Genomic DNA, 19,132 nt, shown 5'->3' on the forward strand with positions numbered 1-19,132 from the left:
TGAATAAGCCTACTTTTGTCTTCTCCAGTCACTGAAATGTCTGCTTTTTACACTTACTCACCAAAGTGCATTGCTTTATAGTTTGTTTTTGTGTCTGAAGGGAGGTCATATTACATGTGCCACCTTCAGTATGTTTGAACCAAGAAGTGGTGGAACTTGGGAGTTTACTGACCTTTGGTCCCAATCTTCTGTTTTAACGGTGCAGTACTAATTGTACAAAGTTTATTGTTGCATACTTGTGCTCCATCAGCGTCCTCAAGACAGCCACTAGGCTAAAATCTTTTCCATGATAATTATAGTCACATACATCATATTCTGAGAATACTGACAGAAAGATTTTAATGGTTGGGAAGCTTTCTCAGGCTGATGCTAGTGGAATCTGAAGCATTCATCATTCTCTTCATTAGTGCTTCTGCGGTCACCAGAAATTCTTGTCAGCAGCTCTGGGTATGCATTTTGAATATATCCTTGAGGGCATATATCTACCTCGGTTAAAATTCAAGTTATGAGTTTTTTCCTTCCTCAGAAACAAATTACATTATTTAGGTGTAACTAACAAAGGCAGTAACAAAGGTGTAACTAAAGCTGTCAGTCTTTAAATCTGGAGTAATAATTCCAGTCTGCAAATCTGGTACATCTGAATGTTTGCAAATTAAGCTGACTTTGGATCACTTCTGATATTACTTTCTCAAGATACAGGTACATGCAACGCCTTTAGTTTTTGGAATGTGTGGCTTTTGTGGGGGAAAGCACAATTTGCTCTTGCTGTATTGTTGCAAATAGATGTGCCCATCTGTCTCTTAGGGCTGGTTTCTCAGGTTTAGAAAATGCATGCTGTACAACCCTTCTGTGTTGCTGTTTAGTTCAAGGATAGTGTTGCATGGTTTGATGGTCCTTCATGTCAAAATTCCCTGCCTGTGGAGACTTGGCACACCAAAGAGAGAGATTTGTGTCTAGTCTTCTTACCAATGTGCTCATTTTCATGTCTAGGGAGCTTATGATGCAAGAAGACTTCCCATCCACTTTCTGAATGGGGCAAAGTTCCAGGAGAGCTGTTTCACACCATGTAAACAAGGGTCTAAGCTATTGGGTGAAGTTTTCCAGAGATCAGAGGCCAGGGTTGGTGTCTGGACCAAGATTTCAATACAGGCATATTTACACTCAGGCACCTTCTTGATCGCTTTGCCTTGCTTGACTGCATCTCCATGTAGGGTTTTCTTAAACAACAAAACCATCTTTTGCCATCTTTTTGTAAGAGGGAATTTGTGAGTACAGTGGTACCTCTGGTTGTGAACGGGATCCGGAATGGATCCCGTTCGCAACATGAGCAGAACGCAACCCGCGTCTGTGCGTGCACGGGCCACGATTTGCCGCTTCTGCGCATGCGCGTGATGTCATTTTGTGCGTCTGCGCATGCGCGAGTGGCGAAACCCGGAAGTAACCCTTTCCGGTACTTCCGGGTCGTCGTGGGACACTACCTAAAAAGATTTAACCTGAAGCAAACGTAACAAGAGGTATGACTGTATTATTGATGAGGAATTTATATTATAATAAATAGGACTTATACTTTAGGAAAGTTATGTGACATCAGAGTGAATTAGGCATCAGTCTGGGAATTTCAAGGCAACCACTGTTTTGAGTCATAGAGGAAGATTTTAGTGAAGCAGTACAGGAGCTCATGGGACTGTTCCTCCTGGAGCTGGTTGGACATAAGTAGAGCCTGTTGGATCAGGCCAATGCCCACCTGCATATTTTATTTATAAAACACCTACAGTTACTGGATGCTGCAAAATAAAAAAGAAATGACAATTATCAGCTCACATGTAATCAATATAATTGGAGTGGTAAGGGAACAGGCATGAAAAGGGGAGGTGGAAGGCAGTATGAAACAATAGATTCTGAATTTTTAAAAGTATTGTAAGAGTTTGCAGAAGAAAATGCTGTTCAGAATTAATAGTTTCCCATAAGCTTTTTGAAAGATAGATACTAAGAAGCAGCGGGTTCCAGGTGTAGGGACAAACCTGAACAGCTGGTAAGTAATAGCACAAAGAAAAACAGAAGCCTTGCAGAAGATGAGCATGTCATATAGTATGGCTTGAAGTTGGCTTGTTTTTTAACAACCATAGTTATGGCAAAGCACAGTTTGTCTGGTGTTGAATGTCACAGCAAGCTGTGGTTATTTTAAAGTGGAAGGGAAAAGCTTTATTTGTGCTTCAAGCCCCAAAACCCATCCCGAATGGAAATAAAGACACAGTGGAGACAGAATTTAGTTTAAATGTTAATGGGCAAATTTTGGCTGCAACTTTATTAAAATAAACAAATGTGACTGGTATTGGCTTAGGCATTGGTATCAAACTATATCTGGCTCCTGCCCCACCCTGAAGGAAGCCTGGAAGGGTAAGCAACCAGCAGGGGGATCTCCGTCAGTGTATATTGACTGGTGCTCACACCTGGGGTTCCTGGCATGGCCCTAGCCCCTCTCCGGGCTTCGGATGAGATCCAGACCCCCAGATTCCTTTAACGGAATACCCTATTCATTGGAGGGGCAGGTGATGGCTGCACCTCCCCTCCCCACATTCCCCTAAACCAATGCCTAACCGCCAAACCTTACAAAGTTGTGACGATTGCTAAGAGGTAGGCAAAAACCAAGTGGCCAAAGCCAATCTGCCACATTGGGGAAAAAATCCTACCTGGCCCCCATTCCAAAACAGGCAACCAACCATATTGCAAAGCAAGGCCAAACACGACCTAATTAAAGGGTGGATGGGTGGGCGGGTGTTCGGCAGCGCGAAGCAAAAGGAGGTCCCTAAGTCGTGCTGTCAAATAGATACCCCCAACCTTGCCATGCTGCTGATTGGCTAAAGGCCATCGGCAAGCCCCGCCCACAAGCCGGTTAGGGAAGAGTTTCAGGGCCAAGCACAACAAGGACCCTCTGTTAGGAGGATCCAACTTCTTACACCTAAACAGGAAGAAAGGGAAAAGGGGAGGAGAAGTTTATATCCTCTAGTCTGACTGTGGCTTGTCCACATCACACCAGAGACAAAGCTAGGGGTTGGCAAAACTGGCCCCTTCTGAGGGCCCAGGCCCAGGAGGGGCACAAAATTCACCTATCAAACTATGGAGTGTATGTTGTATGGAAAGTATGGCGCCACACCACTGCTATCGCAGCAAGATCAAACACGGGAGAAGCTTCCCATCCTTCTTGCACCGTAGCACAAAGGTGTTTGGTATTGCAGTAAAGTGATTTTTCGGTGTGTGCTGATACCTCAGGTTACATACGTTTCAGGTTACAGACTCCGCTAACCCAGAAATAGTGCCTCAGGTTAAGAACTTTGCTTCAGGATGAGAACAGAAATCGTGCTCTGGCGGCGTGGCGGCAGCAGGAGGCCCCATTAGCTAAAGTGGTGCTTCAGGTTAAGAACAGTTTCAGGTTAAGAACGGACCTCCAGAATGAATTAAGTACTTAACCTGAGGTACCACTGCATAGCTCCTTGCCAAGGGTGCAAGGGACCCTAGGTACGCCTCTGCACCACACCGAACAGCCATTCAGCATTTTGTGAGAAAGAGGCCAATATATCGAGAGGAGCATGATAGAGACAATGTGAGTCAGCAGAAGAAGATAAAGGCATAAATGTTGGACCAGCTTTTCAGTACCAGATAGATTCTACTTTGTGGTCAATCAGAAATAAATGATGAGACTGCCTTTTCTTCACCTACGTAGCTTTTCTTCTAGAAAAATGGTTTTCAGCATGAATTAACGTTTTTAACTCACAAATGCCAGATGCAAAAAACAGTTCTAAGCAAGCGAAAAATCGCATTTGGCAGTTTTCAACCCTTGGGCAATCTAGCTTGAAGACTCACACCCCCTTATAACTTTTGGAAATTGTCAGTGTTAAAAGGGATTGTGCTGATAGTTTGCCCAATATATTAATATTCCAAGTGCTGCTGAAGCCTGTTGGTCAGTTTCCTTGGCTAATGAGGCTGCAGGTGATATTTTCTGCTGTTTTTTAAAACCCATTTTGCATTGTAACCAGGGAACTGCGTGTTCTCTTTGGCAAACTAGCAGCAGGCTCTCTGGATAGCAACTGGAGAATCTTACGTGGAAACCTGTAGCTGACCTACTTCTAGCTTCCTTTTATTTAATTTCACTGTCACCGCTTCAGAGGAAGGCTGCCATACATTAGCAGAACTGGCACCCAGAATCACACTTTACCCAAAAGAGTAGAGCACAGCTGAGTTTTTACAATACAAATGCTTGGCAGGTATCTGATCTTTCTCTCTGCCCTAGCTTAGTGTTTCTGTTCTCAATCATTTTAACAGGCACAGAAGTGGAAATTCTGTTCACATTTACCTGGAATAAGTTCCATTGAGCTCACTGGGGCTTACTTCTGAGTAGACATGAACAACAACAACAACAACAATTTATTTATACCCTGCCCATCTGGCTGGGTTTCCTCAGCCACCATGGGCAGCTCCCAACAGAATATTAAAAACACAATTAAATATCAAACATTAAAAAATTCCCAGTACAGTGTTGCCTTCAGATGTCTTCTAAAAATCAGATAGTTGGGATGGTGTTCTACAGGGTGGGCGCCACTATCGAGAAGGCCCTCTGCCTGGTTCCCTGTCACCTCACTTCTCTCAGTGAGGAAAGTGCCAGAAGGCCCTCGGTGGCAGGGTAGAAATAATAAAGTTGTTGTTGTTGTTGTGATGATGATGATGATGCTTGTGCCAGTGGACCAGACAGTGTTGTTTATTTCCCATCTTTCCATAGCCTTAAAAAAATAAATCTCATCCCATTGGTCTAAATGGGAGAAAAAGGAATACACCAGCCCAAGAGCAGGGTAACCCTCTCCCTTCCCACATTCTGGGAAAATGGTAAGGCTTTAGACCCCATAGATCCACAGCTCCAGTGATCCACACCTGACATGCCCCTGTTTCTTCCCTCTTTGTTGTGGAAACACTGACAGCAGAGAATAATTCTGGGAGTTGACTTTCCTCTTTGAGGGCATAGCTCCCTCTCCATCCACAGAAAGAGCTCCACCAAATCCTACGAGACACCCTTCCAGGGACCATAGGATTGGTTCATCACCATTATCCTGATTTATAGGCAAGACACATCTTCATTCTTCTTTATGGGCATAGCCTCCATAAGGCACCTTGCATAGTCATTAAATAAAATACATTTAAAAATGAGAAAATCAGCATTGGAAAACAGCATGAAATTTTAAAACAGGTCAGTCAATTTAAAATATAAATGGATTAGGCAGCAAAATATAAGCCAGCAAAGTAAATTAGCAGTATTGGTCTATGCAGATTGACATGCTGATTTACTATATCAGTGAGAACAAGGACTAAGTTTTACTTGTTTGCAAAGAAAATGCTTTAAGACAGTTGCAGTGTCCTATAAAGGCCGAGTATCCAAAATAAAACGATGCATAGTTTGAAAAGAATAGAATAGAAACTCATTATTTTTAAGCTAATCACAATATCCCGAAGAAATCTGACATGGTTCTTGATGTTCTGGGAAAGGCAACCCTGATGTTTTGCAAATAGTAACAAGGGGAAAGACCAATTAAATTGATGGCAGTTTGTGGCAGCAGGAGTTAATAGTGCTACAGGCTGGTACAATGTAACTTCCATGGAAAATGCAGTCTAGCAGTGGCAGACCCAAGTTTCTTCTGGTAAAAAAGGTAAAGGGGCCCCTGAACGTTAAGTCCAGTCACGGACGGCTCTGGGGTTGTGGCGCTCATCTCGCTTTACTGGCCGAGGGAGCCAGCGTTTGTCCACAGACAGTTTTTCCGGGTCATGTGGCCAGCATGACTAAGCCACTTCTGGTGAACCAGAGCAGTGCACGGAAACGTTTACCTTCCCGCTGGAGCGGTACCTATTTATCTACTTGCACTTGGACGTGCTTTTGAACTGCTAGGTTGGCAGGAGCAGGGACCGAGCAACAGGAGCTCACCCTGTCGTGGGGATTCGAACCGCCGACCTTCTGATTGGCAAGTCATAGGCTCTGTGGTTTAACCCACAGCGCCATTTTGACCCTAAACTGTCTGCTTAAACAGAGGATTCTCTGCTAGTGCTGTATTTTAAGTGGCCAGTTGATACACAGGCAGGTTTATTGCAAATTTATTTTGGAATCTTTGTGTTTCAGCACTGTAAATGTGTAACTATCTTGTGTTTATCAGATAAAGCTCAAAGAAGAGGCTGCAATTCAAGACCCCTTGCTCGTGACTATGAGCCCACTGAACACATGTGCAGAATCACATTGGGGATTAACTTGGTGTGTTGTGGAGTCTTTTGTATGGTTTGTGGTAATTTGTATGTTTGACTGTTCCCCTTTGATGGACAGGTTTTGCTTTTAATCACAGTGACTTATTTTATGAGGCTGCTCCAATCATAAAGTGATTGGGGGAGGGATAATTAAGGAAACAAACAGGATTCTTCTCATGGGTCTTCATTCTGCTCTTTGTGGGACGCGGGTGGCACTGTAGTCTAAACCACCAAGCCTCTTGGGCTTGCTGATAGTAAGGTCAGCAGTTCGAATCTGCACGACAGGGTGAGCTCCCATTGCTATGTCCCTGCTACTGCCAACCTAGCAGTTTGAAAACACCAATGTGAGTAGACAAATAGGTATCGCTGAGGTGGGAAGGTAAACAGCATTTCTGTGTGATCTGGAATTCATCACGGTGTTCTGTTGTGCCAGAAGCAGTTTAGTCATGCTGGTCACATGACCTGGAAAAGCTGTCTGTGGACAAATGCTGGCTCCCACGGCCTGAAAATGAGATGAGTGCCGCAACCCCATAGTTGAATTCGACTGGACATAACCTTCCAGTAGTCCTTTACCTTTACCTTTCATTCTCCTCTGAGTTTGGACTGTAAGAGAAACATTCAAGTTAGACTATTGGGGTGGCCATATTCCTTCCTAATCATTCTTTTTCCTAACAGATCAGAAATCATAGGTGACTCTCTCTGTGTCTCTGTGCTTCATGGTGAAAGCAGTCATGCTTTTTCTGTGCTGTTCCCTCAAGAGTTTTGGAACATCATCATGTCTGATCACTCCCCGGGGGAATTTTGCTGTATTTTTGTATTCACAGCATGCAGCAGCAAGGAGCCCACAAACTAGCCACCCCAGGATATGGGTGGTTTGATGCCCTATTTTGATTTTTTTTAATTAAAAAACAATTTTAAAGTAATGAAGCAGCTCACAATACTTGGACACCTAGTAAAGGGATTCTCCAGAGTGCAGACTCTGAAGTGGACTCGTGATAATATTCGTGTCATGATCCACCCAAATCTAATCAGGCAAGTTTGCTTTGGAATTTTTCTAAGATGCCTTCCCCATTGCTATACATCCTTCAAATGCCCAAGCTAGTATTCTGTAATCATTGCACCATCAGGAAAAGAAGACCTTTTCTGCTCTATTACATGGACCCAGCAACTAACAGTAGAATTACTGCACATTGGTTACTGCACAATTACTGCACATTGGTTACTGCTGTTGTTTGTTTGCATCTTGTTGGGCCTAGCCTTCTTGTGCCATATATAAGTGGATGCATGCAGCAACACATAGACAGATTGTGATTTAAGAATGGGGGAGGACTTGTAAAATGTGAGATATTTGTACTGCTGGCTGTAAATGCTACCGTCATCACCTATCCCAGCCTAGAAACACATTTACATTTTCATCTAACACTGGAACTCTTCCCAGAAACGGTTAAACAAAACACGGTGTGAAATCATCCCTCTACCTACAATTCATTTTGGATGAGATTTCCAAAAGGTCATAATATGAGTCCAGTAATCCCCTTGATTTAGAGAAGCATTTGTGCACCCACCTATCTTTTGTGCTTGTTGATTAATAACTGTACGCACTTTAATTACATTGCCATTTTGAAAAACCATCTGAGAAATGGAGTGAAATAACTTTAAGGTCTGGATACAAACCATGAAGGAACACTGAGATTCAAGGAGCCCTCTTCTTTCTTTTTAATAATAATAATAATAATAAATTTTATTTATATCCCGCCCTCCCCAGCCGAGGCCGGGCTCAGGGCGGCTAACAACAATCAAACAATCAAACTATCAGATATTCACACATTCTAAAAATATTTCATTATAAAAATCAATTAAAATCGAATTAATGGCAACTAATTAAGCAAGATTCTGTGCAGGTTGCCAGAGGAGGGAGTCAGGCTGCGCCCTGACCAAAGGCCTGGTGGAACAACTCTGTCTTGCAGACCCTGCGGAAGGATGTCAGGTCCCGCAGGGCCCTAGTCTCTTGTGACAGAGCGTTCCACCAGATTGGAGCCGCAGCCGAGAAGGCCCTGGCTCTAGTTGAGGCCAGCCTAACCTCTCTGAGGCCTGGGACCTTGAGGATGTTATTATTTGCAGACCGTAGGTTTCTCTGTGGGGCATACCAGGAGAGGCGGTCCCGTAGGTACGAGGGTCCTAGGCCATATAGGGCTTTAAAGGTTAAAACCAGCACCTTAAACCTGATCCTGTACTCCACCAGGAGCCAGTGCAGCTGGTATAGTACCGGATGAATGTGATCTCGCAGCGAAGATCCCATAAGGAGTCTCGCTGCGGCATTCTGCACCCGCTGGAGTTTCTGGGTCAGTCTCAAGGGCAGCCCCACGTAGAGCGAGTTACAATAATCCAGTCTGGAGGTGACCGTCGCATGGATCACAGTGGCTAGGTCAGGGCGAGAGAGATAAGGGGCCAACTGCTCTAAAGTGGTACCCACTCCCCTCCACCTTCGCAACTCAGGGTGTGCATGTCAGGTTTGCTTGCTGAGTTCCTGAAAAAAGAACACAGAGGACAAGGACCAGATGGGACAGTCTAAATGTGGTAGATGTGCTTAACACCTTCTCTGCCTGACACCAATTGCCCTGGAAATCTGAACGCAGTGTGTTCAAGTCATTCAAGTCAGAACTCATCTATCTTTATTTCAGATGTTATATGCATGAAGTGGGGAGGGATCCACACAACTAAAAGGGTTGTGAGGCTGTGCTACTGGCCTCACCCTTGGTGAGATACAAATTTCCCTGGTGCTGCCCATAGTGACTACCCATTAGCGTTGATGTCTGCAGGGGGGAAGATCTCTATGCATTTTTACAGGAACTGGAACCTGCTTATGGAGCTCTCTCCTAACTGATATCGTCCCCCACACTGACAAAGTTTAAAAAGGTAAAGGGACCCCTGACCATTAGGTCCAGTCGTGACCGACTCTGGGGTTGCGGCACTCATCTCTCGTTATTGGCCGAGGGAGCCGGCATGTGGCCAGCATGACTAAGCCGCTTCTGGCAAACCAGAGCAGCGCACGGAAACACCGTTTACCTTCCCGCCAGAGCGGTACCTATTTATCTACTTGCACTTTGACGTGCTTTCGAACTGCTAGGTTGGCAGGAGCAGGGACCAAGCAACGGGAGCTCACCCCACTGCGGGGATTTGAACAGCCGACCTTCCGATCGGCAAGTCCTAGGCTCTGTGGTTTAACCCACAGTGCCACCCGCATCCCTCAAAGTTTAGGCGTCACCTTAAAACATACCAGTTTTGCTAGGCTTGTGGTGCTTAGATGTATATTAGAACAATAAGAGTTTTAGCACCAGCCATTGGATTTAAAAGGTTTTTATTATTTTACCATAATTTTGACAATAATTTCATGATACCTGTGTTATATTGTAAGATTGTTGTTAGCTGGGCCCAAATTTCGCCAGAAGGAAGGTGTGGAAAGAAAATGATAAGTGGCATCATAATAATTAATTATAACCTGAGTGACCAGGGAAGTCTTGTTGTGTAAAGCTCTATGAGCCTAGACTTTCCTTTGCAGACATCCACAGTGAACACATGGATGTCTGGTGCAGAAGAAGCAGCATGACATCTCTGTACTGTTAACTAGTAATAATATTAATAATAAGTTATTATTTATATGCTGCCCATCTGACTGGGTTGCCCTAGCCACTGTGGGAAGCTTCCAACAAATTAAATCATCAAACACAGTAAAACACCAGATATTAAAAACTTCCCTGCCTTCTGATGTCTTCTAAAAATCAGATGGTTGACATCTGATGAGAGGCCATTCTACAGAGCGGGTGCCACTACTGAGAAGGCCTTCTGCCTGGTTCCCTGTAACCTCACTTCTTGCAATGAAGGAACCGCCAGAAGGCCACTTGGAGTTGGACCTCAGTGTCTGGGCTGGACGATGGGGGTGGAGACGTTCCTTCAGGTATACAGAGCCGAGGCCATTTAGGGCTTTGAAGGTCAGCACCAACACTTTGAATTGTGCTCGGAAACGTAGTGTGACGCCAATGTGGTGTGGTTGCTAAATGCTGGACTAGGAACTGGAAAATCAGTCTTCAAATCCCACTCAGCCATGAAGCTCACTGAGTGTCCTTGGGGCAGTCACTGTCTCTTTGACTAACCTACCTCACAGGATAGTTGCGAGGATAAAAAGGAGATGGGCAGCACCTTGTGCACCATCTTGAGCTCCCTAGAGGAAAAGTGGAATATAAATGTATTAAAACCAAACACCCATGTGTACCCCCTTCCTACTTATAAAGTGAGGATAGACATCTAAGGCCCCATCTGCACTGTGTATTTAAAGTTACAGTGGTACCTCGGGTTACAGATGCTTTAGGTTACAGATGCCACTAACCCAGAAATAGTACCTCAGGTTAAGAACTTTGCTTCAGGATGAGAACAGAAATTGTGTGGCGGTGGCACAGTCGCAGTGGGAGGCCCCATTAGCTAAAGTGGTACCTCAGGTTAAGAATAGTTTCAGGTTAAGAACGGACCTCCAGAACGAATTAAGTTCTTAATCCAACGTACCACTGTATACAACTTTATAGACAGTCATTGCTTCCTCCAAAGCATCCTGGGAAACGTAGTTCCTTAAGCATGCTGAGGGTTGTTAGGATATACCTACTCCCCTCACAGAAATACAATTCTCAGAGTTCAGTGGGAAGATGGATTGAGTTAAACCTCTCTCTCTGAGAATTGTAGCTCTGTGGGGTCAAAAGAGGTCCCCTAACAAATCTCAGCATGCTTAACTAGAGTTCCCAGGATTCTTTAGGGAAAGCCCAAATCATTCCAGAGACCAGTTCAAGGACATGCTCTGTCATTTATTCAAGATGCCATCAAAGGGTCTTGCAGCTAGTGGTTTGGTTTCCTTCACTTCTAGTATTTTTATTACTCCAAATGCACTTTTATTACTCCAAAATGAACAATGCAGTCTATTAGCTTATTTACAGACTGTTTTAATGAAAACCAAAACCAATGGGGTCAGTACAAGGCAATAAATGTCAAGAAGTGCAGGAGAATATAGATGTAGTCTGTTCTGTTCCCTGGTCTCAAGGATCTGTTTGCTACACAATGACAACGCTGACTTTCCCTTTAGTCATTGCTCTTAGTCCTCTGTAGTTTGATAGGCCAGCACATAGCTCTCAGGAGTCTTTGGTGCCTTCAGTTGTCCTTGATAGAGGGTCACATGCCCTGTCTTGCTCCAATAGAAGTTTACATCGAGGCCAGAATTCAGCATTCTCAGGGTTTTGTGTGTGCATACTCTGTTCTTAATGTATTTCACACTTGATCAAACTATCATATGTAGTTAATAATGAGCTTTCAAAAAATTAATAATGAGCTTTCAAAAAGTATGAGGCATAGACAGGAATCGAGGCAAAGCTATTCTAGGGCAATATGAACACTATTTCTGTAATATTTACTTTCTAACTGTCATGTGGTACAGCTTGTTAACAAATTACGCATGTTTTGTTAGAACTCAACTACTGTATGTATCCTGATTTACAAAAAGAAAATATACTCTCTGGTCATTTAAACTATTATGAGTTGTTTTATCACAAATTTACCGCCTGGTGTTTCAAATAGAAGAACGTTGTTCACTTTGTAAAAGAAATATTGTAAGGAGCTTTCGCGAACAGACAGAGTAATTGTAAGGAGCAGTGTTTTTAAACTCTAAAGCTTTCTGTCTTTCTATCTGTCACTTTGTGCTTAAATCAGCAAATTCAAGCTTTATGCCAGGTCAAAAATAGAAACCCCATGCAGGAAAATCCCACAAAGATTTGTTCGAAATAGGTCAGAATACCAAATTACACTTCCATTGTGTTATACTCGGAATCTTAAAACTTCAAAACACAAAAAGGGAGCTGCTCAGAAGAATCAAATTGCTCCCTAACAATGTCTCATGTTCTTAAAAGACCCCTTCGGTTTTTTGATTCCTTTTCATGCCTTTGCTTTCCTTTGCAGTACCACCAACCACCTTACCATTTAAGAACAGACATAGAGAAAAAGAAATAATTACTTTTAGCAAAATTACAAAAAAAAAAAAAAAAAATGCAACTTCAGTGCAATGATGGGAGACTGTCTAGGAAAGCGTGTTCACCTTCATGGAGAGCACGTGTTGCGGTGGGGGCCGCCAGGACACTCCAAAGTTGGGGGGCGGGCTAATTGATCATTGGCCACTGATGCGATTGGGGCTTCCCTTGTTGTTGGGAAGAAGTTAATGTTGCCATTTATTGATTGACAGCCAGAAATAGTAAAACTCCTTGCACGAGGCTAGGGCTTCCTCTTTTCGCCCGTGCATTGGATTGCCCGTCCCTCCCTCCCTAGAATAGGGTTGTTCGCTTTGACCTTGCTATGCCTGTCATGGGGTCGTCTGCTTTGGAGCGGGGGCCTGCTAGGAATTTTGTCCATCTGGCTGATTGGCTGGGGCCATTTGGTTTTTGCCTACTGCGTAGCAAATCGTCACAACTTGTAAGGTTCGTGGTTAGCCATTGGTTTATGGTTTGGTTGGTTGAGGAGCATGGATTGGCTGTGCCTGCCCCTCTAATGCTGCTGCTGCTGCTGCAAGGGATTCCGTTAAAGGAATCGGTGGCTAACTATTGCTTGTCCACTCTGTCAAGGGGGCTCGGGCCATAGCAATGAGCTCCTGGTTGCATTTGGGGTGAGGGCAGGTTCCCTGCTCCGCGTAACCCCCAAGTGTATTCCCCCATTCTGACTTTCGCATCGTGCGGAATGTCAGTCTGTCCCCCATGGTGGGGGCAGATAGTCGCAACCAATGCCTAGGCAACCACTCACAAATTTGTATTTTAATAAAGTTGTGGCCAAAATTATGCCAAAAATCTCAAACAAAAAATTCTGTGTGATGTGTGAGTTATTGGGGTGGACCTGGGGACCTCGACACGCAACTGCATGCAGGCTGCTATGGGTTTCATGATGAAAAAAAGGTGGGCTGTTAATGTACAAAAATAAATAAATGCAGTGTGGCCTGAGGGGCTGAGCTCTAGTCAGGTCATGCACAAGAAGATGCATACCCTCCAAGTGTCCTGATTTTCCAGGGACAGTGTTATGTACTAAGCCTGGATCCTAGAACAATAGGCAGGTAGGATCCTAGACTGCAACAACTGATTGGCCTGCAGGAGAAGACCAATCAGACTCCAGGAGGGAAGCAGAATCAGCCAATCAGATGGGACTTATTGTGTAAATAATGTATATAAAGGCCTGAGGTTTTGGGGGAAATTCAATCACTGTTTTACAAGCTGCAATAAAGAGCATGAAATCACTGCAGGACTCCGAGTACAGTATATTTCAGACAGTCTCAGAATTACGAAAGCCATCCTGCCTTCTGCTTTGATCCCAGAATGTCCCTATTTCCCCTGCCAGTGATGCCTCCGCCAAGCTTGGGGGGAGGATGAACTGGTGCTTACACTGAGCGTTGGTGGCAGTGGCTATGAGGGAGCATCCCATTGTCTCTCCATGGCTGCTGCTGCTGCCCTGGAAAGAATTGTGCTGTGTTCCAGTGGTGGCGCCCACCCTTCCACTGGTAAAAAATGCTTGGGGGGGGGCTGGGGGAGCCAAAATATGGGGGGGTGAGTCAATGAGGACCAGTTGTCTGGGAATTAGTAACTCCAGCGGGGCCAGCAACAGAAACACAGAAGCCAAATGTCTCTATTTTCATCTGAGGAACGTTGGAGGTTATGGAAGATTGGGGAAATGATCTGGTAAGATGCAGGCCACATGTCAAATAACAACTCCCCCCCCCAAAAAAAATGCCTTCTGGATTTGAAAGTATTTCAGTTTTGAATGCTCTTTCCTGTAGACCCAAGCCCTGCAGATGGAACAGTAGAGCAGGGAGAAAGGTTCTATGCCAACTCTTTGGTTACTGTGCTGTTTAGTTTTTGACACAGAGGAGCAGTTAAGAATTTGACCATCTGCCTGCAGTCTGAAGTGCTACCATCCATTCTATGAGCAGAACGCTTGAACATTTCCACTGGAGAGGTGGGTTTTGATACGGAGTTTGAAGGAAAAGTGGGATGTACATGCACTTACCATTTTGGTAGTCAATCTGGAACATCCTACATGAGTACAGAGACTTGTCTCATGAGCCAAGGCAGTAGAATTATGTTTGTTTGTTTTAAAATGTGTCATCTTCATAGTAGAAATAATTCCTGTGTCCTTAGCTAGTATATCAGCCTGCAGGTGACTGGTAAGATATTTGAAAGTGGATGCACTTAACTGTTTTCAGAATCAAGTAGCAAACACCCTATCTTCTGGATTCAAGGTATTATGAAGCAGCAGAATGGTGGCTCCGTAGAGTTTGATCACAGGCTATGTTTCTTTGACTTCAGGTTGGCTTCATGAACTAGGAAAACGTTTGGAGTCTCCCTACCTTGGCAATAATACATCAGGAGGCCCATCCCTCAGAAGTGCCTATATTGCTGCCCTCTACTTCACCCTCAGCAGCCTCACCAGCGTTGGGTTTGGTAACGTCTCAGCCAACACTGATGCTGAAAAGATTTTTTCCATTTGCACAATGCTGATAGGGGGTAAGTAAACATTTTAAGTGCAGAAGGGAGAACCTGGGGTGGGGGTGGGGGTAGGAATGCAGTAGTTCAGAACTATGGTGCATGCAACAGCACCGTGAAGGGTTAATAATTGTAGGAGCAGCCATGTGCCTTCCAGAGTCAGCATAGGAAGAAGAACCCTTAGCGGTTGTTATTACTAGTGATAGGACTGGTTGAAGTCATTTTATTGAAATTCCATTTGTAAATAGCAGTGTCTGTTCTTATTAAAAGTCTGGGAACAACTCTAATTTTCTATTAAAGTAACAGCATTGGGCTGGGGGTGAGGGAATATTTTCAGTTCATACTTCAGTACAAATTAAACCAAATTCTAAGTAGTAAACTAATCAATGATGCCTTTTTAAAGCAAGGCTGAGGTTCGTCAGAAAACATTATAAAAAACGCATTTTGTTATGTATTAGGCTGTAAGATTGACAACATTGCAGCTTAACTAATTAAGCCATGCAAATTTCACACCACACAGCTGTGATTGTTGTAGTTATTGTCGAGTGAAGCATTAATATTCATCGTGCAGCACAGAACTTTAGACTCCATCCTGAAAAAGCAAGAGTTTGGGGCATGCTACAGATAAACAAGTTGTTGTTGTTGTTACTATTGTTAAGTAAATTTCTATACCGCCCTTTATCCGAAGATCACAGGGAAGTTTGCAATACAAAAACACAAACATACATTTGATAATAACAAAAACAATACACACACACACACACACAGAGAGAGAGAGAGAGAGAGAGAGAGAGAGTTAGAGTTTAAATGCTCATAAATTGTTTAATTAGCCAAAAGGCCTCGTGGAAAAGGAAAGATTTTGCCTGGTGCCTATAAATATGTAACAAAGGTACCAGGTGGGCTTCTCTGGGGAGAGCCTTCTACAAGCGGGGAGCCACTGCAGAAAAGGCCCATTCTCATGTTGGCGCTCTCAAGACCTCTTGTGGAGCAGGCACACAAAGAAGGATCCCAGATAATGATCCCAGGTCCAGAACTGTTCATATGAGGAGAGGCAGGCCTGGAGGTATTGTGGTCCTGAGCTGTTGAGACTTTATAGGTCAAAAGGAGCACTTTGAAAAGGACCCAGAAACTAATTGGCAGCCAGTGCAGTCTGGCCAGCATTGGTGTTATATTCTAAAGCCATCTTGCCACAGTGAGCAGCTTGGCCACTGAATTCTGCACCAGCTGAAGTTTCCAAACCATCTTCAGAGGCAGTCCACATACTACATACTACAGTAATCTAATCTAGAGGTTATCAGAGCATAGACAGAAGTTAGGCTATCCCTGTCCAGACAGGAATGCAGCTCTGCCCACCAGCCAAAGCTGACAAAAGGCACAGAGGTGACCATACAGGGTGACCAAAGCAGTTTCTGTGCCAAAACCAGGCCTAAACCCTGATTGAAATGGATCTAGAAAATCAGTTTCCTCCAAGCGCTCCTGAATTTGGTCCATGACCACCAGCTCAAGAACCTTGCCCAAGAAGGGGAGACTGGCAACTGGCCGGTAATTACTTAGATTTTCCAAATGCAGGGAAGATTTATTGAGGAGTGGAATTACTACTGCCTCTTTCAAGCAGGCAAGGACCACCCCCTCTCGGAAGGAGGCAATCATCTCCCTAGCCCAGGTAGCTGTCCCCTCCCTCCTAGTTTTTATCAGCCAATAGACACAAGAGACCAGAGTGCAAGGTGCAGAACAATACAAGCACTGTGTCTACATCCTCAAGCCTTACTAACTGAAACTCATCCAACACAACATCCCTAATACTGATGGGTTATTGCCCTCTTCTCAGCAGCTGTACCCTTAAATTACATGTTGTTGTTGTTGTTGTTTAGTCGTTTAGTCGTGTCCGACTCTTCGTGACCCCATGGACCAGAGCATGCCAGGCCCCCCTGTCTTCCACTGCCTCCCACAGTTTGGTCAAACTCATGCTGGTAGCTTCGAGAACACCATCCAACCATCACGTCCTCTGTTGTCCCCTTCTCCTTGTGCCCTCCATCTTTCCCAACATCAGGGTCTTTTCCAGGGAGTCTTCTCTTCTCATGAGGTGGCCAAAGTATTGGAGTCTCAGCTTCAGGATCTGTCCTTCCAGTGAGCATTCAGGGCTGATTTCCTTAAGAATGGATAGGTTTGATCTTCTTGCAGTCCATGGGACTCTCAAGAGTCTCCTCCAGCACCAGAATTCAAAAGCATCAATTATTCGGAGATCAGCCTTCTTTATGGTCCAGCTCTCACTTCCATACATCACTACCAGGAAAACCATAGCTTTAACTATACGGACCTTTGTTTTGTTCAAATCTTGCTTTGGAACCACGCTGCATGGCTGTGATCTTTTAGTTCAGCAGCACTCATGTCCCCACCATGAGTAAAAGGAGAACCCAACAACCTAGAGCTTGCTGAATACAATAGAAATATACAAAAAGACAAAACAAACAAACCTGAGTTAGCACTGGAAAAGAAAGTTACTGCTATCAAATATCACACTGAAGTAATCTACTAATAACCTATTATGTAAAGCCGCTTGTGATATTGAACTGATTGTCCTAGATTTGGTGCTGAATGTTTACCCCAGACCTAGGCTGCATGGCTGTTCTCTGTTATAACTTCCTCATTAAGAAGCAATTGAAAAGCTGACAGTGTGAGATATTCTCAACACTGAGGAAAATATTCATGCAAAAAGGAGGGGGGCTGGGGAATGAGGAAAAACAGTCTTCCTTCCAGCTGTATTAATATCCCTGTTCTGTTTTGAAAACAAATAGCTGTGATTATAATCAGCTGAAAGAGGAGCAGTGTCTTATTAATTAGATGAGTAAACTTTATGTGATTTACTCTCATAATTAGCTAAGCAAAACCTATAATAATATTAATGTAAGGTAAGTGAGCAGAATGGAACTGGTCACTGGGGATGTAGTTAGGAAATAGTCAAGAAGAAATCCAAGTTACTCTCAGGTACATTTTCTGACTGAATCTCAATGGCAAAACTCACATTAATTCTAATAGGCTGAGATCACTGTTTAAAATGCCATGGAGTGCAGCTTACTAAATTAGAAATAACCTTAATTCTTTTAGCTATGGATAAGGAACACATATTATGTTGTTTAAAATTTTAAGGTTTTTATTTTAAAAAAACCAATAACAATATTCTAGGAACATAAAATATATTCTTTCAGTTTTAGTTCTCTCTGTGGACTACAGTTATTATCTGGGTCAGGAATGTAATGTAGAAACAAGAAACAATTTTCATTTGTTGAAGGGTGGTGAAGTAGTGGTAGCATATGCCAGGGAAGAGAAAGATAGTTTGAAAAATCTTTATGTTATAAGATTTGGAAAAAATATTAGCTCTTCAATGTATCCACCCAACAGATCTGGGGGTTTAGATTCTGCTGCCCAACATTTCCAAGTAGGAACTGTGCAACATGCAGAAGTACCAGCATAAAGACAAATGGAAAGTTTTATTACAGGTTCAAATTATAGGTCGGCTGAGCAAATGTATACGTAGCATATAGCAGATTTTAATTCTCCAGCCGTTATTTTCATTTTGCTCTCTTCTGAGACAAATTTGCAAGATGCATTCTGCATATACTGACTTCCTGGTGTTTTAATAATATTCATGAATGTCCTCTGGTTTTTAGTATGTTTTAAACTGAAATATCACAAAAGCATTTATGAATCTCTACATTTTCCAAACTGCTTTCTCAGCAGAGCAGAGCAGAGCCAGTCATTGATTCTCACTATCAAACTTACTTTATTCATTCCAGATCATTTGCTGCTTGCCTTTTATTATGTTGCCATCATTAATGGGCAAGTTCTTTCTTTCCTGTAACTCCAGCATCAGTTTTGGCAACAGTGGGGTCTCTTTTCTGCTTCAGTATGGCTTCTCTCTTTTACAGCTTTGATGCATGCCTTGGTGTTTGGTAATGTGACTGCTATTATTCAAAGGATGTACTCCAGGTGGTCCCTTTATCACACAAGAACCAAGGACCTGAAGGATTTCATAAGGGTCCATCACCTACCACAGCAGTTAAAGCAAAGGATGCTTGAATATTTCCAAACCACCTGGTCTGTCAATAACGGAATAGATTCCAATGAGGTAATCAGGGTCTTTCTAGCTATAAATTCTTAAATCAACAATGTTGGTGATGTTTTATTTTGCCATTTGGTGACATTGTATTTCTGGAACAATCTTACTTGTATGCATAGGGTGGTATCCAGCATTCTCTGTCCACTAGTGAGAGGGTTAGGTGACAGGTGAGTTTTAATGTTACGCAATT

The 19,132-nt window shown here is 43.4% G+C and overlaps 1 protein-coding gene across 2 annotated transcripts in view; it reads left to right on the forward strand.

Moving 5' to 3' along the window:
- The window catches only part of KCNH8 (potassium voltage-gated channel subfamily H member 8), a 175,608-nt gene that overhangs the window by 110,858 nt on the left and 45,618 nt on the right, over window positions 1-19,132 (forward strand). For both annotated transcript variants that reach the window (XM_081881916.1, XM_081881917.1), the window contains exons 8-9: window positions 14,649-14,846; window positions 18,752-18,951. In XM_081881916.1, the coding sequence (XP_081738042.1) occupies window positions 14,649-14,846; window positions 18,752-18,951 (398 nt within the window). The remainder of the gene's footprint in view (window positions 1-14,648; window positions 14,847-18,751; window positions 18,952-19,132) is intronic.

Source organism: Podarcis erhardii (genome assembly GCF_964252035.2).
Source record: "Podarcis erhardii genome assembly, chromosome: 12".
In the NCBI taxonomy this organism is placed as follows: Eukaryota; Metazoa; Chordata; class Lepidosauria; order Squamata; family Lacertidae; genus Podarcis; species Podarcis erhardii.